The sequence below is a fragment of the Oncorhynchus clarkii genome, chromosome 10 (assembly GCF_045791955.1).
Source record: "Oncorhynchus clarkii lewisi isolate Uvic-CL-2024 chromosome 10, UVic_Ocla_1.0, whole genome shotgun sequence".
Lineage (NCBI taxonomy): Eukaryota > Metazoa > Chordata > Actinopteri > Salmoniformes > Salmonidae > Oncorhynchus > Oncorhynchus clarkii.
The window spans coordinates 13,562,568-13,580,468 of NC_092156.1; the positions used below are offsets into that span (position 1 = coordinate 13,562,568).

Consider the following 17,901-nt stretch of genomic DNA (forward strand, 5'->3'; position numbering starts at 1 on the left):
ATGATCCAATGTTGACCTAAATGACTAATGATGATAAATACAATCCACCTGTGTGTAATCAAGTCTCCGTATAAATGCACCTGCACTGTGATAGTCTCAGAGGTCCGTTAAAAGCGCAGAGAGCCTCATGAAGAACAAGGAACACACCAGGCAGGTCCGAGATACTGTTGTGAAGAAGTTCAAAGCCGGATTTGGATACAAAAAGATTTCCCAAGCTTTAAACATCCCAAGGAGCACTGTGCAAGCGATAATATTGAAATGGAAGGAGTATCAGACCACTGCAAATCTACCAAGACCTGGCCGTCCCTCTAAACTTTCAGCTCATACAAGGAGAAGACTGATCAGAGATGCAGCCAAGAGGCCCATGATCACTCTGGATGAACTGCAGAGATCTACAGCTGAGGTGGGAGACTCTGTCCATAGGACAACAATCAGTCGTATATTGCACAAATCTGGCCTTTATGGAAGAGTGGCAAGAAGAAAGCCATTTCTTAAAGATATCCATAAAAAGTGTTGTTTAAAGTTTGCCACAAGCCACCTGGGAGACACACCAAACATGTGGAAGAAGGTGCTCTGGTCAGATGAAACCAAAATTGAACTTTTTGGCAAGACGTTATGTTTGGCGTAAAAGCAACACAGCTCATCACCCTGAACACACCATCCCCACTGTCAAACATGGTGGTGGCAGCATCATGGTTTGGGCCTGCTTTTCTTCAGCAGGGACAGGGAAGATGGTTAAAATTTATGGGAAGATGGATGGAGCCAAATACAGGACCATTCTGGAAGAAAACCTGATGGAGTCTGCAAAAGACCTGAGACTGGGACGGAGATTTGTCTTCCAACAAGACAATGATCCAAAACATAAAGCAAAATCTACAATGGAATGGTTCAAAAATAAACATATCCAGGTGTTAGAATGGCCAAGTCAAAGTCCAGACCTGAATCCAATCGAGAATCTGTGGAAAGAACTGAAAACTGCTGTTCACAAATGCTCTCCATCCAACCTCACTGAGCTCGAGCTGTTTTGCAAGGAGGAATGGGAAAAAATTTCAGTCTCTCGATGTGCAAAACTGATAGAGACATACCCCAAGCGACTTACAGCTGTAATCGCAGCAAAAGGTGGCGCTACAAAGTATTAACTTAAAGGGGCTGAATAATTTTGCACGCCCAATTTTTCAGTTTTTGAATTGTTAAAAAAGTTTGAAATATCCAATAAATGTCGTTCCACTTCATGATTGTGTCCTTCTTGTTGTTGATTCTTCACAAAAAAATACAGTTTTATATCTTTATGTTTGAAGCTTGAAATGTGGCAAAAGGTCGCAAAGTTCAAGGGGGCCGAATACTTTCGCAAGGCACTGTACCTATTAATGCCCATGATTTTGGAATGAGATGTCCAATGAGCAAGTGTCCACATACTTTTGACCCTACAGTGTATTTTTATTTGGTGTTTTGTCCAGTGTAAATACACATAATTTTTCTTACATTTTGTATTGCATTGATTGTTGGCTTTCATATGTCTTCATAGCGTGTTAATATTTTTTTTTGACACTTTGCTTAACCTAGATGAAGGAAAAATAGTAATTTTAAATAAATGAAAGACATCTTTCGAGGAGAGGCTTTGATACCAAGAGCCTGCCAATGCAATTTTGAATTTGTTATTTGGTTATCAAAAAGCCAAGAAAACACTCCTGGCCTCCCGAGTGGTGGTCTAAGACGCTGCATCACAGTGCTACCTGTGCTACTAGAGATACTGGTTCAAGTCCAGGCTCTGTCGCAGCTGGCCACAACTGGGAGATCCATGGGGCGGTGCACAATTGGCCCATCTTCATGAGGGTTTGGCCGGCAGGGATGTTCTTGTCCCATCGCGCACTAGCGACTCCTGTGGCGGGCCGGGCGCAATGCACGCTGACACGGTCGCCAGGTGTACAGTGTTTCCTCCGACACGTTGGTGCGGCTGGCTTCTGGGTTAAGCGGGCATTGTATCAAGAAGCAGTGCGGCTTGGCTGGGTTGTGTTTCAGAGGACGCACGGCTCTCGACCTTCGCCTCTCCCGAGTACGTACAGGAGTTGCAGCGATGGGACAAGACTGTAACTACCAATTGGGTACCACAACACTTACACCAATTTTCAATGTAAGAACAAAAATTATGTTCAAACTCTAATATATACAGTACTAGTCAAAGGTTTGGACACACTCATTCAAGGGTTTTTCTTTATTTTCACTATTTTCTACATATTTTGGTTACTACATGATTCCATATGTGTTCTTTCATAGTTTTGATGTTTTCACTATTCTACAATGTAGAAAATAGTGAAAATAAATAAAAACCCTTGAATGAGTAGATGTGTTCAACCTTTTGACTGGTACTTATATATTACAAATATATATTTTCTGTCTTTATGTTGATAAAACAAAAACAAAAAAACATGAGCTGGCGCACACCCAGAACAATAATTTGTGTGGAGGTGCTGACTAAAGGCGAATAAACTATCAAAATAAAAAAAGTTGCACACTCCTTGTATTATCTTTATTTAATGGGTATTTACCAACGTTTCGGCATCACTGTGCCTTCCTCAGGGCAATGTCATGAATACTTGAACCAGGTTATGTAGACAAACAGTGCAATTAGTGTAACCAATGACAATAGTGAGGGGTGTGTAATAATGGTTAAGTTAATTACAATTAATGAAACTTAAAAAATAGTATATGGCATATTAAATATTACACTATTGTTATCATATAGAAACATAATGGAATATTGTACATCATATTAGCATCAACATACATTATTGTTTCATTCAATTTCACATAATCATTTTTGTTACATGTAATCTGTTGGTTCAACCTTAATATATAAATGTTTATGTTGATAACATTTTTATGAGAAGCTGTGAAAGGGTTAATCTCTGCATTTTACTATGAATTCATTACTTTGTTAGGACATGCGTTGTTGTCCTCTAGCTCTGTGAGGTACAAAATCTTGGCAAGAGTCTATATAAAAATAAAACACGTGCAGTTATAAAATCAGCGAGTACAAATAAAGTACAGTTGAAGTTGGAAGTTTATAGACACAGTGCCTTGCGAAAGTATTCGGCCCCCTTGAACTTTGCGACCTTTTGCCACATTTCAGGCTTCAAACATAAAGATATAAAACTGTATTTTTTTGTGAAGAATCAACAACAAGAAGGACACAATCATGAAGTGGAACGACATTTATTGGATATTTCAAACTTTTTTAACAAATCAAAAACTGAAAAATTGGGCGTGCAAAATTATTCAGCCCCCTTAAGTTAATACTATGTAGCGCCACCTTTTGCTGCGATTACAGCTGTAATTCGCTTGGGGTATGTCTCTATCAGTTTTGCACATCGAGAGACTGACATTTTTTCCCATTCCTCCTTGCAAAACAGCTCGAGCTCAGTGAGGTTGGATGGAGAGCATTTGTGAACAGCAGTTTTCAGTTCTTTCCACAGATTCTCGATTGGATTCAGGTCTGGACTTTGACTTGGCCATTCTAACACCTGGATATGTTTATTTTTGAACCATTCCATTGTAGATTTTGCTTTATGTTTTGGATCATTGTCTTGTTGGAAGACAAATCTCCGTCCCAGTCTCAGGTCTTTTGCAGACTCCATCAGGTTTTCTTCCAGAATGGTCCAGTATTTGGCTCCATCCATCTTCCCATCAATTTTAACCATCTTCCCTGTCCCTGCTGAAGAAAAGCAGGCCCAAACCATGATGCTGCCACCACCATGTTTGACAGTGGGGATGGTGTGTTCAGCTGTGTTGCTTTTACGCCAAACATAACGTTTTGCATTGTTGCCAAAAAGTTCAATTTTGGTTTCATCTGACCAGAGCACCTTCTTCCACATGTTTGGTGTGTCTCCCAGGTGGCTTGTGGCAAACTTTAAACAACACTTTTTATGGATATCTTTAAGAAATGGCTTTCTTCTTGCCACTCTTCCATAAAGGCCAGATTTGTGCAATATACGACTGATTGTTGTCCTATGGACAGAGTCTCCCACCTCAGCTGTAGATCTCTGCAGTTCATCCAGAGTGATCATGGGCCTCTTGGCTGCATCTCTGATCAGTCTTCTCCTTGTATGAGCTGAAAGTTTAGAGGGACGGCCAGGTCTTGGTAGATTTGCAGTGGTCTGATACTCCTTCCATTTCAATATTATCGCTTGCACAGTGCTCCTTGGGATGTTTAAAGCTTGGGAAATCTTTTTGTATCCAAATCCGGCTTTAAACTTCTTCACAACAGTATCTCGGACCTGCCTGGTGTGTTCCTTGTTCTTCATGATGCTCTCTGCGCTTTTAACGGACCTCTGAGACTATCACAGTGCAGGTGCATTTATACGGAGACTTGATTACACACAGGTGGATTGTATTTATCATCATTAGTCATTTAGGTCAACATTGGATCATTCAGAGATCCTCACTGAACTTCTGGAGAGAGTTTGCTGCACTGAAAGTAAAAGGGGCTGAATAATTTTGCACGCCCAATTTTTCAGTTTTTGATTTGTTAAAAAAGTTTGAAATATCCAATAAATGTCGTTCCACTTCATGATTGTGTCCCACTTGTTGTTGATTCTTCACAAAAAAATACAGTTTTATATCTTTATGTTTGAAGCCTGAAATGTGGCAAAAGATCGCAAAGTTCAAGGGGGCCGAATACTTTCGCAAGGCACTGTAGGTTGGAGTCATTAAAACTTGTTTTTCAACCACTCCACATATTTCTTGTAAACAAACTATAGTTTTGGCAAGTTGGTTTGGACATCTACCTTCTACATGACACAAGTCATTTTTCCAACAATTGTTTACAGATAGATTAATGCACTGTATCACAATTCCAGTGGGTCAGAAGTTTACATACGCTAAGTTGACTGTGCCTTTAAACAGCTTGGAAAATTCCAGAAAATGATGTCATGGCTTTAGAAGCTTCTGATAGTCTAATTGACATAATTTGAGTCAATTGGAGGTGTACCTGTGGATGTATTTCAAGGCCTACCTTCAAACTCAGTGCCTCTTTGCTTGACATCATGGGAAAATCAAAATAAATCAGCCAAGACCTCAGAACAAAATAATTGTAGACCTCCACAAGTCTGGTTCATCCTTGGGAGCAATTTCCAAATGCCTGATGGCACCATGTTCATCTGTATAAACAATAGTATGCAAGTATAAACACCATGGGACCACGCAGCTGTCATACCGCTCAGGAAGGAGATGCGTTCTGTCTCCTAGAAATGAATCAATCCCAGAACAAGAGCAAAGGACCTTGTGAAGTTGCTGGAGGAAACAGTAACAAAAGTATCTATATCCACAGTAAAATGAGTCCTATAACAACATAACCTGAAAGGCCGCTCAGCAAGGAAGAAGCCACTGCTCCAAAACAGCCATAAAAAAGCCAGACTACGGTTTGCAAATGCACATGGGGACAAAGATTGTACTTTTTGGAGAAATGTCCTCTGGTCTGATGAAACAAAAATATAACTGTTTGGCCATAATGATCATCGTTATGTTTGGAGGAAAAAGGGGGAGGCTTGCAAGCTGAAGACACCATCCCAACCGTCAAGCACGGGGGCGGCAGCATCAAGCATACTTCCAAAGTTGTGGAAAAATGGCTTAAGAACAACCAAGTCAAGGTATTGGAGTGGCCATCACAACGCCCTGACTTCAATCCTATAGAAAATTTGTGGGCATAACTGAAAAAGCATGTGCGAGCAAGATGGCCTACAAACCTGACTCAGTTACACCAGCTCTGTCAGGAGGAATGGGCCAAAATTCAATTCTTATCGTGGGAAGCTTGTGGAAGGCTACCCAAAACGTTTGAGCCAAGTTAAACAATTTAAAAGGCAATGCTACCAAATACTAACTGAGTATATATAAACTTCTGTCCCACTGGGAATGTGATGAAAGAAGTAAAAGCTGAAATAAATCATTCTCTCTACTATTATTCTGACATTTCACATTCTTACAATTAAGTGGTGATCCTAACTGGCCTAAGACAGGGAATTTTTACAAGGATTAAAAGTCAGGAATTGTGAAAAACTGAGTTTAAATGTATTTGGCTAAGGTGTATGTAAACTTCCGACTTCAACTGTAAGTACAAAATATGCAAAACAATAGTGATACTTCGCACATATAAAATGCATAGAAAAAGTGCTTTATAAGCATATTGGTTAGTTACACAATGTGGTAATACAAGTACATGTTGAAAGAACAACTGAGGTGTCCAGTAGCTGTCACAAAGTATCGGACACATCTTCCTCTCCTGTAGATTGGCTCAGTTTATACACTGATCTCTTTTTCCATCTAAGGGATAGGCAAAAAAAATAGACCATTGACATAGTATCAGACATATATCATCATCTCAGAAACATAATCTCTGCAAGTGTGTGATTCTGGTTTCAAGTAAGCTTCAAAGAATGGTTGGTTATTGATAAACTAAGTTGATAAAAATGCTTTTCACATTCTTAAAGTTTTGGGTTCAAACTTCTTGAATATAAACTGTTAAATATGAAACATGTTTCCACCTGTACAATTGTAGAGCTCATGTATTATAACTCCTGTGCCCCGTGCCTTTTTGACCAGCTGGGTTGTGTCCCTAGAAACCAACAAACTGAAAACGGACCAAGACATCCTGAACTTAGCAATTAAGACTCTTGTTTTCCATTGCAAAAGGGTTTGCTACGGTGTGCACTAAGGAACATGACCCTGTTGTCCCTGTGGCACTGTTACACTACCCTGCCAGCAGAGAGCATCACACATACAGCAGCCTTGGTATTATATGGCCTTACCCTGGGAAGGTCTGCATGTGAGTGATGGTGTCTGGAAGAGGCATACGATGGCTCTCAGGCAGCAGGAGGCTAAGCAACCCAGACAGAGCTGTAAGACTCCCCATTAGAATGTATGGCAGCGACTTGGAATAGCCTCCTGTGCCAAAGACAGCAGCAATAAATGAGAGAGTGGAAAACATTGTTTTCAATTAGATCAGCTCAAAACAATGCTATGAACAAAAGGTGAAGAGACAAGAGTGTTTTATGCTCTGCTTCTGCCTGTATGTCTGGCAGAGGAGGTTGGTGGGAGGAGCTATAGAAGGATTTGCTCATTGTAATGGCTGAAATTGAATAAATATAACGGTATCAAACAGATCAAACACATGGAAACAACATGTTTGACTCCGTTACATTAACTGCATTCCAGCCATTACAATGAGCTCGTCCTCCTATAGCTCCTCCCACCAGCCTCCTTTGATGTCTGGATGCATAAATCACCTGGTTTGATTGCATTTAACAAGTTTGACCAGGACTGGATACAGTAAAGAGTAAATGTAAGAAGGTAAGAGGAAGCCCCAGTTGCCAGAGAGAGAGGGGGGTGGAAGGGTTCCAAACTCATACAGACTGGACAGGAAGTGGCAGAGTGGACAGAGCCATCACACACATCTGACTAATGAGGGAGAGGGAGGGGAATGTGTGTCTACCCAACAGGCAGAGAGGAGAGAGAGCCATCACACACATCTGACTAATGAGGGAGAGGGAGGGGAATGTGTGTCTACCCAACAGGCAGAGAGGAGAGAGAGCCATCACACACATCTGACTAATGAGGGAGAGGGAGGGGAATGTGTGTCTACCCAACAGACAGAGAGGACAGAGGAGAGAGGGAGGGGAATGTGTGTCTACCCAACAGACAGAGAGGACAGAGGAGAGAGGGAGGGGAATGTGTGTCTACCCAACAGACAGAGAGGACAGAGGAGAGAGGGAGGGGTATGTGTGTCTACCCAACAGACAGAGAGGACAGAGGAGAGAGGGAGGGGAATGTGTGTCTACCCAACAGACAGAGAGGACAGAGGAGAGAGGGAGGGGAATGTGTGTCTACCCAACAGACAGAGAGGACAGAGGAGAGAGGGAGGGGAATGTGTGTCTACCCAACAGACAGAGAGGACAGAGGAGAGAGGGAGGGGAATGTGTGTCTACCCAACAGACAGAGAGGACAGAGGAGAGAGGGAGGGGAATGTGTGTCTACCCAACAGACAGAGAGGACAGAGGAGAGAGGGAGGGGTATGTGTGTCTACCCAACAGAGAGAGGACAGAGGAGAGAGGGAGGGGAATGTGTGTCTACCCAACAGACAGAGAGGACAGAGGAGAGAGGGAGGGGAATGTGTGTCTACCCAACAGACAGAGAGGACAGAGGAGAGAGGGAGGGGAATGTGTGTCTACCCAACAGACAGAGAGGACAGAGGAGAGAGGGAGGGGAATGTGTGTCTACCCAACAGACAGAGAGGACAGAGGAGAGAGGGAGGGGTATGTGTGTCTACCCAACAGACAGAGAGGACAGAGGAGAGAGGGAGGGGAATGTGTGTCTACCCAACAGACAGAGAGGACAGAGGAGAGAGGGAGGGGTATGTGTGTCTACCCAACAGACAGAGAGGACAGAGGAGAGAGGGAGGGGTATGTGTGTCTACCCAACAGACAGAGAGGACAGAGGAGAGAGGGAGGGGTATGTGTGTCTACCCAACAGACAGAGAGGACAGAGGAGAGAGGGAGGGGAATGTGTGTCTACCCAACAGACAGAGAGGAGAGGAGTTGATAGGATAGCACTATATTTTTTACTACTAAATATTTTGTATTTATTGAGAAACTATATGGTAACAAGCAATACTTGCAGTTCGTTATTCATTTTCCTATTTATCGAGAAACTACATGGTAGGTAACAAGCAGTACGGAAAAATCAATTTGTTTAAGTGGTGGGGATTGTGTACACTTGCGCTTAAACTCGCTGTTGTTCATTACACAAGACTCAACACCATAGTTCATTTCTAGTTACTGTATGTAATTACACATTTTTCCATGTAGTTTCTGAGAAAATACAAAGTAAAAAGTACTAAACTTCACATCCTAAACTTCCGCATGACAGTGATAGGCTAAACAATAACAAAGAGACAAAGGGGTGATATTACTGCTCTGCAGTGCTTCCATGTGCACATCTGTCTTTCCTTCAGCTTCACTTTGAGTCCTACCCACCCAGATAGATGAAGTATGGGGCAGAGATGCTCCCCACTCTGGAGGCCATGGAACAGGCCCCTATGGCTGTGTTCCTCACGACAGTGGGGTAGAGCTCAGCCGTGTAGGCGTACACGATGGAAAAAGCTGCAGTCACACCAAACTTCCCCAGCATCTCTAGTGCAGTGGACACAGAGCTCAGATCTGCCATGGACACAGCAATGGAGGGCCAATGAAGGTCATGTCATAGATTCTTATAGAAGGGTTCATTTGTTATTGTAATATACTATTCTATACCTGAAATCTTGTCACCATTCTATGTCATCAATTGTCCGGTTTCAAACTCAATATTGTTGATTCAATCTGATTTTAATCTGCATGTCTATTTCTCTCTGTTATTAAGGGTGATGTGATAACAGAATGCCTTTATGAATACCTCTATCTTTGTTTGAGTCTTACTTGGTGGTATGAGGTTTATGCAGAGCAGCACCACCCCACCCAGAAACAGAGTGGAGAAGAGACACAGGCGCCGGGGGCAGCAGCGGAACATGAGCCAGGCCATGGTATAGGCAGGGACCTCAATGGCAGCTGACAGAAAACAGTTCAGATAGGAGCTCCCTGCCAGGTTGGACGTGTTCAGTGACAAGGCAAAGTACCCGATGGACAGAATGGTCCTGAAGAGACAAACATGGGTTGCATCCATCATTGTTTGCGTCCCACCTAATTCCCTATACAGTGCACTACCCTTGACCAGGGCCTGTAGACAGGGCCTTTTGAAGTGACAATCAACACACATTACTTACTGTACCATGCTGGTGCAGGGAATGAAACCCTCTGTCATAACGGTGCAGGGAATGAAACCCTCTGTCATAACGGTGCAGGGAATGAAACCCTCTGTCATAACGGTGCAGGGAATGAAACTCTGTCATAACGGTGCAGGGAATGAAACCCTCTGTCATAACGGTGCAGGGAATGAAACCCTCTGTCATAACGGTGCAGGGAATGAAACCCTCTGTCATAACGGTGCAGGGAATGAAACCCTCTGTCATAACGGTGCAGGGAATGAAACCCTCTGTCATAACGGTGCAGGGAATGAAACCCTCTGTCATAACGGTGCAGGGAATGAAACCCTCTGTCATAACGGAGCAGGGAATGAAACCCTCTGTCATAACGGTGCAGGGAATGAAACCCTCTGTCATAACGGTGCAGGGAATGAAACCCTCTGTCATAACGGTGCAGGGAATGAAACCCTCTGTCATAACGGTGCAGGGAATGAAACCCTCTGTCATAACGGTGCAGGGAATGAAACCCTCTGTCATAACGGTGCAGGGAATGAAACCCTCTGTCATAACGGTGCAGGGAATGAAACCCTCTGTCATAACGGTGCAGGGAATGAAACCCTCTGTCATAACGGTGCAGGGAATGAAACCCTCTGTCATAACGGTGCAGGGAATGAAACCCTCTGTCATAACGGTGCAAGGAATGAAACCCTCTGTCATAACGGTGAAAGGAATGAAACCCTCTGTCATAACGGTGCAGGGAATGAAACCCTCTGTCATAACGGTGCAGGGAATGAAACCCTCTGTCATAACGGTGCAGGGAATGAAACCCTCTGTCATAACGGTGCAGGGAATGAAACCCTCTGTCATAACGGTGCAGGGAATGAAACCCTCTGTCATAACGGTGCAGGGAATGAAACCCTCTGTCATAACGGTGCAAGGAATGAAACCCTCTGTCATAACGGTGCAGGGAATAACGGTGCAAACCCTCTGTCATAACGGTGCAGGGAATGAAACCCTCTGTCATAACGGTGCAGGGAATGAAACCCTCTGTCATAACGGTGCAGGGAATGAAACCCTCTGTCATAACGGTGCAGGGAATGAAACCCTCTGTCATAACGGTGCAGGGAATGAAACCCTCTGTCATAACGGTGCAGGGAATGAAACCCTCTGTCATAACGGTGCAGGGAATGAAACCCTCTGTCATAACGGTGCAGGGAATGAAACCCTCTGTCATAACGGTGCAGGGAATGAAACCCTCTGTCATAACGGTGCAGGGAATGAAACCCTCTGTCATAACGGTGCAAGGAATGAAACCCTCTGTCATAACGGTGCAGGGAATGAAACCCTCTGTCATAACGGTGCAGGGAATGAAACCCTCTGTCATAACGGTGCAGGGAATGAAACCCTCTGTCATAACGGTGCAGGGAATGAAACCCTCTGTCATAACGGTGCAGGGAATGAAACCCTCTGTCATAACGGTGCAAGGAATGAAACCCTCTGTCATAACGGTGCAGGGAATGAAACCCTCTGTCATAACGGTGCAGGGAATGAAACCCTCTGTCATAACGGTGCAGGGAATGAAACCCTCTGTCATAACGGTGCAAGGAATGAAACCCTCTGTCATAACGGTGCAGGGAATGAAACCCTCTGTCATAACGGTGCAGGGAATGAAACCCTCTGTCATAACGGTGCAGGGAATGAAACCCTCTGTCATAATGGTGCAGGGAATGAAACCCTCTGTCATAATGGTGCAGGGAATGAAACCCTCTGTCATAATGGTGCAGGGAATGAAACCCTCTGTCATAACGGTGCAGGGAATGAAACCCTCTGTCATAACGGTGCAGGGAATGAAACTCTGTCATAACGGTGCAGGGAATGAAACCCTCTGTCATAATGGTGCAGGGAATGAAACTCTGTCATAATGGTGCAGGGAATGAAACCCTCTGTCATAACGGTGCAGGGAATGAAACTCTGTCATAACGGTGCAGGGAATGAAACCCTCTGTCATAATGGTGCAGGGAATGAAACTCTGTCATAATGGTGCAGGGAATGAAACTCTGTCATAACGGTGCAGGGAATGAAACCCTCTGTCATAACGGTGCAGGGAATGAAACCCTCTGTCATAATGGTGCAGGGAATGAAACCCTCTGTCATAACGGTGCAGGGAATGAAACCCTCTGTCATAACGGTGCAGGGAATGAAACCCTCTGTCATAACGGTGCAGGGAATGAAACCCTCTGTCATAACGGTGCAGGGAATGAAACCCTCTGTCATAACGGTGCAGGGAATGAAACCCTCTGTCATAACGGTGCAGGGAATGAAACCCTCTGTCATAACGGTGCAGGGAATGAAACCCTCTGTCATAACGGTGCAGGGAATGAAACCCTCTGTCATAACGGTGCAGGGAATGAAACCCTCTGTCATAACGGTGCAGGGAATGAAACCCTCTGTCATAACGGTGCAGGGAATGAAACCCTCTGTCATAACGGTGCAGGGAATGAAACCCTCTGTCATAACGGTGCAGGGAATGAAACCCTCTGTCATAACGGTGCAGGGAATGAAACCCTCTGTCATAACGGTGCAGGGAATGAAACCCTCTGTCATAACGGTGCAGGGAATGAAACCCTCTGTCATAACGGTGCAGGGAATGAAACCTCTGTCATAACGGTGCAGGGAATGAAACCCTCTGTCATAACGGTGCAGGGAATGAAACCCTCTGTCATAACGGTGCAGGGAATGAAACCCTCTGTCATAACGGTGCAAGGAATGAAACCCTCTGTCATAACGGTGCAGGGAATGAAACCCTCTGTCATAACGGTGCAGGGAATGAAACCCTCTGTCATAACGGTGCAGGGAATGAAACCCTCTGTCATAACGGTGCAAGGAATGAAACCCTCTGTCATAACGGTGCAGGGAATGAAACCCTCTGTCATAACGGTGCAGGGAATGAAACCCTCTGTCATAACGGTGCAGGGAATGAAACCCTCTGTCATAATGGTGCAGGGAATGAAACCCTCTGTCATAATGGTGCAGGGAATGAAACCCTCTGTCATAATGGTGCAGGGAATGAAACCCTCTGTCATAACGGTGCAGGGAATGAAACCCTCTGTCATAAGGGTGCAGGGAATGAAACTCTGTCATAACGGTGCAGGGAATGAAACCCTCTGTCATAATGGTGCAGGGAATGAAACTCTGTCATAATGGTGCAGGGAATGAAACCCTCTGTCATAACGGTGCAGGGAATGAAACCCTCTGTCATAATGGTGCAGGGAATGAAACTCTGTCATAATGGTGCAGGGAATGAAACTCTGTCATAACGGTGCAGGGAATGAAACCCTCTGTCATAACGGTGCAGGGAATGAAACCCTCTGTCATAATGGTGCAGGGAATGAAACTCTGTCATAACGGTGCAGGGAATGAAACTCTGTCATAACGGTGCAGGGAATGAAACCCTCTGTCATAACGGTGCAGGGAATGAAACTCTGTCATAATGGTGCAGGGAATGAAACTCTGTCATAATGGTGCAGGGAATGAAACCCTCTGTCATAATGGTGCAGGGAAGGAAAGTAACAATTCAGGCACCATTATACATACATATATACTCCTCATACAAGAAGTCAGACTGTAAAAGGCATTTAGTCGACCGAAACATTAACCAAATAAATGACCCCTAGGTAACAGAATCTGTGTGGGAACCCCTAGATAACATTATCTGTGTGGGAGTAATTCTTGTATGAGGTTGGAAACCAAGATGAGGATAAAAAAAGTCAGTAAGCATTTTTGAGCACGTATCTGGGTTTATTGGGCAGAGGTGTTTTGTTTGTTTGTTATTGGCGATGCAGGGTGTCAGACAAGACTCACCAGACCAGCCACAGCGTGATGGACACCCAACGGATGTTGCTGGACCTCACCAGATCACAGATGTTGTGGGCCACCAACTTCCCAGCCTTGGGCTCTAACTGCAGTACAGTCACAACAGGCATGCTTGATTAAACTTGTGCAATGGGTTGACCTACAGGCCCAGCCATGAGTTTCAAAGGACAGTTATACAATTTATGTGACAGCATGCCACATTGAGAAGTGAAGGAGATATTTTATTTACCTTGGCAAGTCAGTTAAGAACAAATTCTTATTTTCAAAGACGGCCTAGGAACAGTGGGTTAACTGCCTGTTCAGGGGCAGAAAGACAGACTTGTCAGTTTGGGGATTTGAACTTGCAACCTTCCGGTTACTAGTCCAATGCTTTAACCACTAGGCTACCCTGCTGCCCCAGATAAGATAAGCAAATACACATAATACAAGTTAGCCTGTAGGTAATTTTACAGGTCATGTACACCACAGCAGGTCAAACACACTGGATTGTATTCATTAATAATCTTAGAGTAGGAGTGCTGATCTTGGATCAGGTCCCCATGTCCATTAAATATCCTAGATCAGTACCTGTACTCTGAGATGCTTTAAGAATAAAGGCCAAGGTGACAAGGTACAAATCTGCCGTTCTGCCCCTGAGCAAGGCAGTTAACCCACTGTTCCCCGGTCGCCGATGACGTGGATGTCGATTAAGGCAGCCCCCTGCACCTCTCCGATTCAGAGGGGTTGGGTTAAATGCGGAAGACACATTTCAGTTGAATGCATTCAGTTGTGCAATTGACTAGGTATCCCCCTTTCCTTTCCTTTGTCTTACAACTCCCTGGAGGAAAGTACTAGCTACCTGTAGGCCTGCAATGCAATGCAATGCATGATACCTCCAGAAAAGGTTAGAAACTCAGAAACAAAAGCTTGAGAAGCCTTGACTGGACTAGTCGAGTTCACAGTGAGAAACCTTGACTGGACTATTTGAGTTCACAGTGAGAAGTCTTGACTGGACTAGTCGAGTTCACAGTGAGATTAGTAAACAGCCAGACAGACATTCCAAACACCATGGGGTTCTTTTATTTTTTTTGTTCTTATCAGTAGGATGCTAATAATAATAAATCACACAAATGGAGAGAGATGAATGAACAAGTAGCAGAACAATTCCAATGACATAAGAGTGTTTTGAATCTTGACCAGGTCCATAGGCTGTCATTGTGGCGGTTTATGTGAGTTCACTTGTAAGTGTTCTGAAGTGACCTGTAAAGTTTAGTGTTTGAAGTCCTGTTTGATCATTAAATTACTTGTTTTTACCTCCACAGGGCGCTGAAAAACTCAAGATTGTAAGAATTAAAGCTAAAGGGGAAAAACCACAGAAAGATACCAGTGAAATAGAAGCTAGATGAACATCTTTGGAGTAATGCAAACAAACAACTTGTCCAAAAACAAAATTACTTTTGTGTGACTGAGAGGATTCTATGTGATCAATATGGTAAGAATTCCACATAATCTAGAGAGCATGGCTATAGCCTTATTGCGATTACCTTCACAATATTGTCAGAGCTGCAGTATGTGCATAACGGTAAAAGCTAAAGGTTGATCTGGGATTGGGAGTGAAGAAATCACCTGTACAGGCTGGAAGATGACCTCTGGTGCTGTGACTCTGTTCCTCCTGGCAGCATCTCTCAGTATGGCCTCAGCCTCCTCCACTCTTCCCTGAGAGAGCAGCCATCTGGGAGACTCTGGGATGAACCTGCAACATCACAAAAAATAACCAGGTTCATATCAAAGCTAGCCTGGTCCCAGATCTGTTTCTGCTCTTGCAAACTCCCTTGCCGTTACTATCACGCCAAAATCAATTGGCATGACAATGAGTGACATGGAGTTATGATGATAGCACAGACAGACTGGCACTCATGCTATATCAAAGTCCAGTAATTGAATGGGCTTTAGTGAAGGATTGAATACCCTGCATACAGTATATTACACACACCTACCACCAAAAAGGGACATAAAGGAAGCCTGGGAGGGTGAGGGCTAGCATCAGCATCCTCCAGTCTCTGATGAAGAAGGCCACTGCTGGAAGGAGCGTGTAGCCAATGGTGTAGAACATACAAACTCCAAGAGTGGAGTAGATTATCCGTTTGGATGGAGATAAAATTTCAGTTCCTGTAGATGAGAATTTCTAAATGTATGAGAAGTTAAATGGTGCATCGGGCTTAAAGAAAACATTGTGCACATCAACACCAGTAACAACTGTGTAAAAATGACATTGGATAAAATCATGAATGAATGATCAAGATAAATAAATAAAGATACCTAGCACAAATGCAGCCACATAATTTGAGATTTGCCCCATCCCGACAACAAAGAATAAGGCACAGAATACAACCCAGGTTGGAGAGAAGACCTGGATAAATGTGAACACAGTCTGAACTCCCATGGTGGCAAAGAGAACATGTTTCCTCCCAAACCTGAGAGAAATAAAAGTTAGGTTGAAATCATCCACATGCAGATTATGAGTAGGCTATTCCTAAACATCTTCAATCAGGAGAAGAATTCTAAATGATCCTCCAATAAAGTAAGGATATCAAATGTTTTTATGGGACACTGTGTAACAGTTTTCTGTGCTTACTGCTAAAACTAATCTCTAAGGAAATGATGAAAAACAGAAAACGCATAGCCAAGCATTGGGGAGGAAGTGTCCAAACTGAAGACGACAGCAAAGCTAAACATGTGACATAGGTTTGTTCCAAATGGCACCCTTTTCCCTAGATGGTGTACTCTTATTGAACAGAGACCTATTGGACCTGGTCAAAATAGTGCACACTATGTAGGGAAAAGTGTGCCACTTGGGACTCACCCAGGCCGTCCATTACCTGTCAGAGAGCTGGCCAGAGAGGAAGGAGCCTGTGAGGACACCACAGAAGAAGACAGAAGAAGTCAAAGGGTTCTTCCACTTATCAGCACACACCAGGTCCCACTACACTCATACAAACAATCACACACACACACACACACACATCATTGGGCTAAATCGTAAAAAATAACATATAGGTGAGAAGTTTGGGAAGATCAGGTGAATAGATTTAGTTTAAAAAACAAGTAATTTGTCGTTATGGATTATTGGTAGGTTGTACAATTACGTTCTTCATCTAGGCCTACTGTGGACCACATGGAGGATGCCTGTTTATCTGAGATCAATAGCCTTTTGTGAAGGCAAACATTTCAGAACGTGAGCTCATCGTATAGCCTATGCAATATGCAGTTGGAACCCGTATGGTGAATAGCCTACATTCCCAAACGTTGATGATGGAATATGCTAACAACTGTGCAGTGATGCATAAATTAATACTTTGCCAAGTACTTCATTAATTTGCCACGGAATAGCTACAAAATTACAGCGAATGCAACGCAACACTGTTTCACTCGCTGCACAACATTTTACTCCCACAAAATGTGTCACAGTATAGCTAGCTATAAAGTGAGTGGAAGCAATGCAACACTGTTTCACTCGCTGCAACAATGTTTGACTCCCATTAAAAAAAACATCGTATCCAGACAGACAACCGAAATAAAACAAAACCCCCACCCGTTTTAACCGTCGCATCTCATCATACCTCGGACACAATAGTGGAGATGTACGTCCCCCGATCGTATTCCCAGCCATCCAAACAGGTCTCGTGTTGTATTTCAGAAACGTTGACATCGATCCCTGGGACATAACCTCTTTCTGAGAAACTCTTTATGACATCGAGTTTGTATCTGGCGCATTTACTGAGCACAACAGTCCCGCTTTCCTCCTCCAAAGGAATACTGTGATTTCTCCATTCGCCAGTAATGTTCGCATTTGCGGGTATGAGGCAATGGTGGGATGGTGTATCACCGATGAACACAATAGACATACCTGTAAAGCCGTTAGGGATGATACTCAAACATAAGAGAAAGAACACCATCTGTTGGAACGGTCCCCATTCCCCAAGAAAGGCAGTGTTATCCTCATAGCCATTCTCAGTCATTATAAAGATTGGAAGTGGGTTATTAGTGCGGCCCAGTGGAGAGAACAGCTTGTCCTTTATAGGGGGAGTAATTTGGGGTTGGAGTACCTCACATGTGAACTCCAACGTCAAAAGAGTGACATATGACCCTGTTATTTCTCAAGGCTCACTTGTTCTCTCACCCTGATATTTAGCTGTTGGTTTCATTTTGCATCAGCTAAATCCATCATCTTTAAGAGGGTAGGTAAATCTAGAACACTCACGGAG

At 43.7% G+C, this 17,901-nt stretch overlaps 1 protein-coding gene across 2 annotated transcripts; it reads right to left on the reverse strand.

Annotated features, from left to right (window-relative positions):
- Positions 1–1,416: 1,416 nt before the first annotated feature.
- On the reverse strand, positions 1,417–17,708 carry LOC139419440 (solute carrier family 22 member 21). Of its 2 annotated transcripts, none has more exons than XM_071169388.1 (11): positions 17,257–17,708; positions 16,516–16,619; positions 15,956–16,110; positions 15,634–15,805; positions 15,263–15,389; positions 13,646–13,743; positions 9,462–9,676; positions 9,024–9,206; positions 6,801–6,936; positions 4,692–6,315; positions 1,417–3,077 (listed from the first exon to the last, which is right to left on the reverse strand). In XM_071169388.1, exons 1-10 carry the CDS (start codon positions 17,653–17,655, stop codon positions 6,246–6,248), a joined length of 1,659 nt encoding a protein of 552 aa, XP_071025489.1. In that variant the 5' UTR covers positions 17,656–17,708; the 3' UTR covers positions 1,417–3,077; positions 4,692–6,245. The 2 variants fall into 2 exon arrangements, with proteins under 2 accessions (XP_071025489.1, XP_071025488.1); XM_071169387.1 differs by having other exon boundaries at positions 2,513–3,077; positions 9,024–9,179; positions 17,257–17,706.
- Between the last annotated feature and the right edge of the window lie 193 nt (positions 17,709–17,901).

Bases quoted from the DNA above. Each gene is read 5' to 3' on its own strand.
- LOC139419440 (XM_071169388.1), bottom strand. From the start codon at position 17,655: ATGACTGAGAATGGCTATGAGGATAACACTGCCTTTCTTGGGGAATGG. The intron at 15,390-15,633 runs GTAGGTGTGTGT...GTGATGTTGCAG, and splicing joins CTTTATGTCCCTTTTTGGTG to GTTCATCCCAGAGTCTCCCA. The intron at 6,937-9,023 runs GTGGGTAGGACT...TCTTTGGCACAG, and splicing joins CCCATACTTCATCTATCTGG to GAGGCTATTCCAAGTCGCTG.